Source organism: Salmo salar, chromosome 14 (genome assembly GCF_965601325.2).
Source record: "Salmo salar chromosome 14, fSalSal1, whole genome shotgun sequence".
Lineage (NCBI taxonomy): Eukaryota > Metazoa > Chordata > Actinopteri > Salmoniformes > Salmonidae > Salmo > Salmo salar.
The window spans coordinates 100,503,895-100,513,568 of NC_138304.1; the positions used below are offsets into that span (position 1 = coordinate 100,503,895).

The 9,674-nt window shown below is 43.5% G+C and overlaps 1 protein-coding gene across 1 annotated transcript; it reads left to right on the forward strand.

Moving 5' to 3' along the window:
• The first annotated feature begins 1,466 nt into the window (after positions 1-1,466).
• LOC106570648 (uncharacterized) lies at positions 1,467-8,014 on the forward strand. Its single transcript, XM_014143119.3, has 6 exons — positions 1,467-1,731; positions 2,847-3,022; positions 4,941-5,053; positions 6,273-6,490; positions 6,795-6,866; positions 7,378-8,014. The coding sequence occupies exons 1-6, from the start codon at positions 1,625-1,627 to the stop codon at positions 7,874-7,876; spliced, it is 1,185 nt and encodes a 394-aa protein (XP_013998594.3). The 5' UTR covers positions 1,467-1,624; the 3' UTR covers positions 7,877-8,014.
• Positions 8,015-9,674: the final 1,660 nt, after the last annotated feature.

The window sequence follows — 9,674 nt, forward strand, 5'->3', positions numbered from 1 at the left end:
TAGCCTAAGTTTTGTCCAGGACATTGAATATAGTTGCGGAGAGTAATTCTAGATTCAGATCATTCAGGGCGAGAAAAAACATCACCCAGATAGGCCAGTCGTGTGAGAAACTCGTCATCATGCAAGCGGTCAGACAAGTAAAAAATTATGGTCAGTAAAGAAAACTTTAAGCTTGTCTCTAAATAAATAAAAAAACCTGTGTCAATACTTTGCCCCTTGATAACCAGCGCACTTCTATATGTTGTAAAAGCGTTACATGGTCGCTGCCCATATCATTGCATAGTGCAGAAAATACACGAGAGTTCAGGGTCCTTGCTTTAACAGTTTTTCACTGTAGTGTCCAAAACATCTTTCAAGCTGTCAGGCATTCCCTTTGCAGCAAGAGCCTCTCGGTGGATGCTGCAGTGGACCCAAGTAGCGTCGGGAGCAACAGCTCCACTCCACTATGTCTCCCTGTCATGGCTTTAGCGCCATCAGTACAGATACCAACACATCTTGACCACCAAAGTCCATTTGATGTCACAAAGCTGTCCAGTACTTTAAAAATATCCTTTCACATTGTCCTGGTTTCCAGTGGTTTGCAGAAGAGGATGTCCTCCTTAATTGACCCCCCATAAATGTAACGGACATATACCAGGAGCTGTGCCAGGCCCGCCACGTCTGTTGACTCATCCAGCTGTAACGCATAGAATTCACTGGCTTGTATGCGAAGCATTAATTGTTTCAAAACATCTCCTGCCATGTCACTGATGCGTCGTGAAACAGTGTTGTTTGATGAAGGCATTGTCTGTATAGTTTTTTGGGGTCTTTTCTCCCAGCATTGTTCCAGCCATATGCCAGCAGGAAGAATTAAGTCCTACACAATAGTATGGGGCTTGCCTGTCCTAGCCACTCGGTAGCTCACCATATAAGATGCTTCTAGCCCCTTCTTATCACTGGTATCTGTTGCTTTTATACATGTCTTACTACTCAAAAGTCGTCTTTATTCTAGCTCAAAAAACTATGTGGCTTATTTTTCAAATTGTCATGTTTCGTTTCTAAATGTCTGCGCAAAAGTGAAAAAAAGTCACCCAAATGTATAGCCCCGTTGGAAAATATAAATGTACTTTTTTATTTATGTGAATCACATTTTTATTTGGCGTACCCCCGACGGCATTGCTCGTACCCCTGGGGGAATACGTGCTCTAGATGGATGGATGACTGGGACATCAGGACACACACGAATTATAAAATAAACCAAAAAGCACTGTTGGGGCTTTTTGAAAAAATAACAAATTGCAATGTGACTTCACATTGTGTTAACACCATTTCAAAATAATGTTTTCTGGCAAGAAAAAAAAACATACGTCTTAACCGTTAACTATCAGTCACTTCTATAGTTCAGATTAAATATTTTGATGTGATGAAGCAATAACAAAGGGAGAAACGCAGAGAACATTTAGATTGTCATTATAGAGACACCTACTGGATGAATGTGGCAACTCCTCGCTTGTGGCGGAGAAAGGGGCTCGTTTTCAGGCCTTGTGGGCGGGTATTGAGTGGTCATTGACATTGGCAGAACATTTCCCTTACGCGCCACTGTGTTCCTGAGAGTGTGAAGGGACACAAAGATCAGCACGGGGAAATGTCGAGAGTTTATATTGGAAGATTGAGCTATCGAGCAAGGGAAAAGGACGTCGAGAAGTTCTTCAAGGGCTATGGGAAGATACTTGAAGTTGACCTGAAAAACGGGTAACAAAATGAACGCCTCATCTCGCTCTGTGGTAGCTAGCCGCGTTGTGTTTGTGGCCTAGTCCTCGTAGTCAGGCCCAAGCCTCTTGAACCAGTGTTTTTAATTGGCGTTTATTGAAGATTCTCGTAAATTACTTTAGTTTGAAGACCTAGTTATTATATTATTATTTACTTAGCTAGTTAAGAATTTTTGAGAAGCGTTTTGCCAGAGAAGCAAAGTTGACTAGCATGGGTTAAGGAGTTAACATACTGTAGCTAGCGTCAACCGTGTTTTGCTAGCTAAGCTGCTAGGGCCACCTCGTTGTCGTGTTTGTGTTTAGACCGAGTAAACCATGTTGTTAGTTAGCAAGCCAGCTTGAACATACTAGGCGCTCTTTTCTTTGAATGAAATCGCAGCCACGTGTCAGAAGAGGTAACCTTAGTTTCACTTGTATGACTTATTGATAACTAAGCTAGCTAACTAGTTAGCATCTTCAAACAACAGTTGTATGCTAAATTGACTTGCATAACGTTACGAAAACGATTTTACTTCCTAACTGGCGGCGTGTAGATAGATACTGTTTATTTAACATAGTTACAGTAGATGGCTTGCGTTAAAAAAAAAAATCAAATTGTATTGGTCACATACACATGGTTAGCAGATGTTATTGCGAGTGTAGCGAAATGATTGTACAGCCAACGATGACAGTGGCTACTGGCATTGTCGAACTTCCAGCAACTGTCATATTAATGTTATCAGGTGGACGGGACAACATTTATAAGCACTCAAACCACCAGTATGAATGGCAGTCAAAATCATTTGCTAGCTACTGTAGATAAATGGGTTAAAACACAATGTTGACTAAACTCAATATTCTCTTAGCTAGCTAACAGTACTCTAAACTATACCATACTTACAAGTGGAATTAATGTGGCCCCTTTAACAGCCTGCAGCAGTAGTGGCACAGTTTATAATATGTGGCACATGTGAGAAGATTATAAAATATTGCATTATGATATATGAAATGGTAATTTGGGTCTGGCGTTAGTAGTTTTTTTTAACTACTCACATCATTTGATCCCCAAATCTGTGCCACCTCATCTCTGGCCTAACATACTGTCTCCTATGTGTAAAGGTATGGGTTTGTTGAATTTGATGACCCCCGCGATGCAGATGATGCTGTGTATGACCTGAATGGGAAAGACCTGTGTGGGGAGAGGGTTATTGTGGAACACACAAAGGGGCCGCGGCGGGACGGCAGCTACGGCTCAGGAGGAGGAGGAGGAGGAGGAGGCGGAGGAGGTGGAAGAAGTAAGTATACAATGCAGTGGTGTTTTTAACATTAGTGGGGATTTGAGATTGAGGAGGCCAACATGGCAGTGCATATTATGTGGGATAGGCCACAACTGCATAACATCTCAAGTTTGTCCTTGGTGGTTGTAGTTCATCTAATTGTGTTATTTTACGTTAACATTTTGGTTATTTAGCAGACGTTCTTATCCAGGCCGACTTAGTCAGTGCATTCAACTTAAGCTAGCTAGCTAAGACAACCACGTATCACGATTTTATGTTTCAGATATAGTTAATGCTGCCACATGAGTATCAGTTGTCATCCATTCTTTACCTAAGTGGTTTTTACGTCCTGAGAAGATGCGTCGAAGTGCCATCTGTTCAAAGGCTTGTTGCTTCCTTGGGGGATAGTAGTGATGGAAACTTAGTAAAATATACACAAGCAGATACATGGTCACAGCTGCCACTGTCATCCATAATTTGGGTTGTGCTCAGCTCACTCCACATTCCCACCACACTGTAAAAGGATGATGCCACCCTAAAGTTGTTTTTTTAGAGGGCATTTCTACATAAAGATCTCTCCCATTTGCTGTAATTTCACCTAGTTTCAGGGAGAAGTGGTTGCCATTGTTCTGACTCCACTCTTGAATAGGCCACTTGTTGTCTCCTTAGCATACAAGTGTGTTGGACATGTTGCCGGTTAGGAAACCACCTTTTTCTCTAGCATTCACGGAGCTCGTACTACAGACTAAGCCCTTCATGGTACTCCACTGTAATTGTTTGACTAATGGGTGTAGAGAAGACATATTACACCGGTTAGGGAACCACCTTTTTCTCTAGCATTCACGGAGCTCGTACTACAGACTAAGCCCTTCATGGTACTCCACTGTAATTGTTTGACTAATGGGTGTAGAGAAGACATATTTTACACCTGAGTAGTTGAGGGAATTCAAATTACATGCACCACTGCCACCAATGACATGCCGTTATCTTGGGAGCCGGTATGCTTGATTTAAACTGTTACAGGGAAAGAAATGCACTTGTGTTCATTCGAATTGTCGGGGGAAAAATAGCTTGAGATTTACTACCGTAGAATATTTGCTAGATAAATGAATTGTGATTTGAATAGAATAAATGAACTAGTGAATTTGTTAGAGTAATTTGAGAATCTTGTGTCATCTGTTTTATTCAGGATTCTTTTATTTTTGTTAAAATGAATGTTGAATAATTAAAGGTAAAGATTTAACAAAGAACCTCAATGTTTTAATTAAAAGAGTCCTTTGCTGACTGCCTGCCCCTATTGCTGGCCTGGCCATGGTGTCCCCTTTCCAACCAAGAGTGTGGTTTGACCATTCTGGGCCCCTGGGCAGACCAAAAAAGGGAGCCATTGTGAATGAAGACCGCTTGTCCCATTAGTCCCAGGCCGGGTGGTGAGGATGCCATTGGGTTAGGAACAGATGTGGGTTGAGCTCTTATAGGTGCCTGAAACAAATGTGAAATGTCTATATTTAGATGTGCTAGTTAAAACTTTAACTTTAGTGTCACCGTAAGTACTGTCAAGTCAGTTTAAAAAAATAATAATTTTAGTCTAGCTTTTCATTTTGATTTTAAGTTTGTATGTACAGTTTTTGTATTCAGTTCTACCCAAACTTGAATCAGGCAGTAATTTATTTGTTTAGATTTTGTTGAAGGGAAGGGATATGTCAGTGTTCTTGATGGAAAATGTGCAGAGTTTTCTAGACCAGAGTAATGTGGACAGGTTTTGATTTCCGTTTATCTTTTTTTGTTGTTGATAGTTTTGTATGTCTTTACCTCCCCCTTCCCCGTTTTTATAAGTGACCATTTTGTTTACAGAATGTAGCTTGGAGTTTAGTATTGAGGCTGTCGTTAGTGTGTCCCCTGCCGTAATTACTGCTGCTCTGTCCTTGTAACCTTGAAGGCGGGGGCGGGTACGGGCGTGGTGGCAGAGACCGATATGGCCCACCAGCAAGGACAGATTATCGGCTGATCGTTGAGAACCTGTCCAGCCGCTGCAGCTGGCAAGACCTGAAGGTATGGTGGTGACCCGTTATTCAGCCATACTAATGATAATACTCTCTCTTCCTTATGATTTCGGGCATCCTACGTTAACGTTTGGAGAGAGAGAACATTTTGAGCCTTTTTCCGAATGTTTTTTTTACATGTACGTTTGTGTTGGGGTAACGCATTAGAGTACTCTGATTACTCTTTTGTGGTAAAGAGTAACTTAATGTGTCAGTTTGTCAATTTTAAGTAATGTTACTTTTTATAGAAGGTAAAGTAAAAATCCATGTTATTTTTGCTTCAGTCATTATTACGTGTTGGTACAGCCAGAGTTATAGATTACTGATGAGGCTATGCAAGCAATTCAAAGGTAGAGTGCGCCATCTACTGGGCATAAGAAGGAACAACGCACGCAAGGCATTTTCAGATGTTTTTTAGTTTTGGTAGCGCAAAAGTAATGTAACCTGTTACTTTCCACAGCAAGTAACATTGTAATGTAACAAGTTACCTCTAATGGGCTCCTGAATGGTGCAGCGGTCTAAGTCACTGCATCTCCGTGCTAGAGGCATCACTACAGACACCCTGGTTCGTATCCAGGCTGTATCACACCTGGCCGTGATTGGGAGTCCCATAGGGTGGCGCACAATTGGCCCAGCGTCGTCCGGGGTTGGCCGGTCTAGGCTGTCATTGTAAATAAGAATTTGTTCTTAACTGACTGGCTTAGTTAAATAAAGGTTAAACATAATGGAACTAACAATCAGTTTTAAAAGTAACTTTGCCAACACCACATAAGATTCATTGTTTACAATTGAATAAATGTCCATAAAGGCAAATGTGCATAAAAATGGCAGAATTAACATATGATGTCATTGTTTAAGCACTAGCCACTGTGTTTTTTTTTTTTTTTTTACTACGGTGCGCGATAAGGTTCAATGTGCCCATCGGCACAATCTACTTTTTTCATTTGTTATTTCATTTCCGGCGCCTTGCAGCTAAAGTTGGGTTCATGTGTATACTCTGCTAATGACGGTACCAAAACAAAGTGACTGAGAGCAATGTACAATATGACGAACTTAGCAAAACTTTTATGGCGGTGCATAAATCTGAGATTTCCTGCATTTTCCCACACCATACAAGTACATAGAATGCATATATATATATATCATGACACAATATTAAATTATGTATATTAATTCAATAGGATCTTTGGTTTTCTCACCTAATCCCAACCTTTCCTGTCCTTCACCAGGACTACATGAGGCAGGCGGGTGAGGTGACGTATGCTGACACCAATAAGGGACGCAGGAACGAGGGAGTGATAGAGTTCAGGCTATACTCTGACATGAAGAGAGCCCTGGAGAAGCTGGACGGCACAGAGGTGAACGGCAGGAAGATCCGTCTGATTGAGGACCGCCCCGGGGCCAAGCGCAGCAAGCGCTCCTACTCTCGCAGTCGCAGCCGCTCCCGGTAAATAACAATGTGGGGTTGCGTCCAAAACAGCTCACTCTAGTCCACTGCTTTTGACAAAGGTCCCGATTTGTAGGTCAGTCAATCTTTAATCAGCGACTGAGTAGAATTTCTGCTCTTAAACTGTATTCAAAGGGATGTGGTGATTTCAGTTGCCCCCCCCCCCCCCCCCCCCCCCCACACACACACACACAAATGAATTGCTTTCCCACCAGTTCACAATTACATTGGAACTCACATCACCCTAACCCCTCAAGGTACATGGCTTACCGTGAATCTCCGTTCTCTTCCCTCTTGTCTCCAGGTCTCGCTCCAGGAGCCGTAGGTCCCGTAAGAGCCGCAGCCGCAGTGAGAGCAGCAGTCGCTCCCGCTCCAGGTGAGGCCCAGAGTGCATGCAACGTTTAACTCATAGACCCATACCCAAGGGTGACCCCCCCTGAACTGTGTCCCAAATGGCACCCTATTCCCTATGTAGTGCACTACTTGCAACCAGGGCTTGTAGGGCTTCAGTCAAAAGTAGAGCACTATATAGGGTGCCGTTTGGAACTATATAGGGAAGAGGGTGCCGTTTGGAACTATATAGGGAATAGGGTGCCGTTTGGAACTATATAGGGAGGAGGGTGGGACACGAAGAGGGTGTCATTTTCTGAGGGATCTCTTTGAAGACGTTTCTTTTGCAGACTTGTTGCACTCAAGTGACATCAACAGTAACACGTTACAATTTGTGGTTTTCTAAACATCTGTTTACCAAGAGCTCTTGCCTCAATATGGACCTTGTGCAGCTCCCCAGATGTCTTAGCCACCACCCATAGCACTAACTGGTTATGTCTACATTGCTGCATTTCAAGTACATATTAGTTAACTGTCTGCTCCTTTCTATTTCCCAGGGGTGCTGCCTCCCGCTCCCGTAGCCGCTCCCACAGCAAGAAGGACAAGACCAAGGGCAGCAGAGAGGAGGAGCGCACCAACGGTGCCCACAAGGCCAAGGAGGGGCGCGGGGGCCGGGACGAGGGCCGCAGCAAGAGCCGCAGCAGGAGCCGCAGCAAGAGCAAAAAGAGCAGCAAGAAAGAAGGGAAGAAGAGCAGGAAGGATGAGTCTAGATCCAGGTCCCGCTCCAGATCAGCAGCTAAGGATCGCTCCCGCAAGTCTGGCTCTAAGAGCCGCGAGCCAGCCAAGAGCGACGACGAGGGAGGTGTAGCCGAGAAGGGGGCCTCCCGCTCTCGCTCCCACACCCCTGCCGAATCCAAACCCAAGTCAAAGTCCAAATCTCCATCTCCCTCCCCGGCCAAAGCCCGCTCCCGTTCCCCCTCCGTCTCTCGCTCAGAGTCCCGCTCCAAATCTCGCTCCGCGTCTCGTTCTCGCTCCCGCTCTCTATCAGAGTCCTGAGCTGGGATGGTAACCCAGCAGTCGTGTGCCCCCCCCCCCCCCCGTTTGTTCTCGTCCCCTATCCCCCAACCCTGCGTCTGTCCCTTTTTGTTTTTTGATAAATAGTTGTAGGGAGAAAAAAAAAACAGGCTCCTCATGCTCAGTGTCTTTCACTCACACTTCCCCATTTTCTTTTAAATATACTGTGTTTTGTTGGTCATTCTGCTTCTTTTTCCAGTAGTCTCTTAATCAAGGTGTTTTGTAAAATATTAAATGTGTGAAGTAAGTTGGAGGGTATTTGCTTGGATAGATTTTTCTAAGTTGAAATGGAAATGTGCTGTAGTAAGTGTCTTAAACTTTGTATCAATACTAGCATACTGTGCTGTCAATGTTGTGCAGGGTGGTAGCTGTTGTATTCCATTGTTGCATCTTTTCACTTGTTGGGATATCCTTTTACCAGTTACTTAAAAAATAATAAAAAAACGCCTGATCTGGAATGATTTGGAGTTGTTTTTTGTCTTGTCGCTTAAATAAGATTGAAATAATACAACTTTTACCCTTTAGGTGTGTGTGTGTGTGTGTGTGTGTCATTTACTGTATTTATACTGGGGTTATTACTTTTCAACAGTAACTTTTCAGAGGTATATCTTTGAATTGAAAGAAAATGGCCAAATTGTTGTAGGTTTGTCACAGAAGACATTTAGTTCTGGGTGCTGAGATTAGTGCAGTTGGAACTTACTACCACCAGCTTGGTCCCAGATGTGCAATCATGTCAATCTCTCGTAACTTTTGAGTACCACAGTATGAGTTGTCATATCCATAAAACCTAGCAGTCAAACGGGGAAATGGTTCCAATCGTTTTTCCACCATTCATTTTTACCGTAGGGGATTTCACCCTGGGTTGATGTTTTGATAACACTGTAAATCTCTGTAGGACAAGGTGACGTTTATCAATACAGCAAATGAAATGCTAATGAGCATTTTCAAACCAGAGTAAATTGAGTCTAATATATTAATCAGTCACCTTGTCCAAGAGAGATTTACCTGGCCCAGGTATCCTAGAAGAATATTGACCTCATCCCGGTGTCAAGGATGCCTGGTCGTTCTTTAAAAGTAATTTCCTCACCATCTTAAATAAGCATGCCCCTTTCAAAAAATGTAGAACTAAGAACAGATATAGCCCTTGGTTCACTCCAGACCTGACTGTCCTTGACCAGCACAAAAACATCCTGTGGCGGACTGCAATAGCATCGATAGTCCCCGCGATATGCAACTGTTCAGGGAAGTCAGGAACCAATACACACAGTCAGTCAGGAAAGCAAAGGCTAGCTTTTTCAAACATAACTCTAACTCCAAAAAGTTTTGGGACACTAAAGTCCATGGAGGACAAGAGCACCTCCTCCCCACTGCACTGAGGCTAGGTGACACGGTCACCACCGATAAATCCATGATAAACAATTTCAATAAGCATTTCCCTACGGCTGGCCATGCTTTCCTCCTGGCTACCCCAACCCCGGCAAACAGCTCCGCACCCCTCGCAGCTACTTACCCGAGCCTCCCCAGCTTCTCCTTCACCCAAATCCAGATAGCAGATGTTCTGAAAGAGCTGCAAAACCTGGACCCGTACAAATCACCTGGGCTAGACAATCTGTACCCTCTCTAAATTATCCACCGCCATTGTTGCAACCCCTATTACCAGTCTGTTCAACCTCTCATTTTGTCCGAAAACCCCAAAGATTGGAAAGCTGCCGCGGTCATCCCCCTCTTCAAAGGGGGTGACACTCTAGACCCAAACTGTTACAGACCTATATCCATTCTG

Excerpts from the sequence above, each read along its gene's own strand:
- LOC106570648 (XM_014143119.3), top strand. The coding sequence starts at position 1,625 with ATGTCGAGAGTTTATATTGGAAGATTGAGCTATCGAGCAAGGGAAAAG. Across the intron at positions 5,054-6,272 it reads GCAGCTGGCAAGACCTGAAG|GACTACATGAGGCAGGCGGG; the intron begins GTATGGTGGTGA and ends GTCCTTCACCAG. Across the intron at positions 6,867-7,377 it reads AGCAGTCGCTCCCGCTCCAG|GGGTGCTGCCTCCCGCTCCC; the intron begins GTGAGGCCCAGA and ends TCTATTTCCCAG.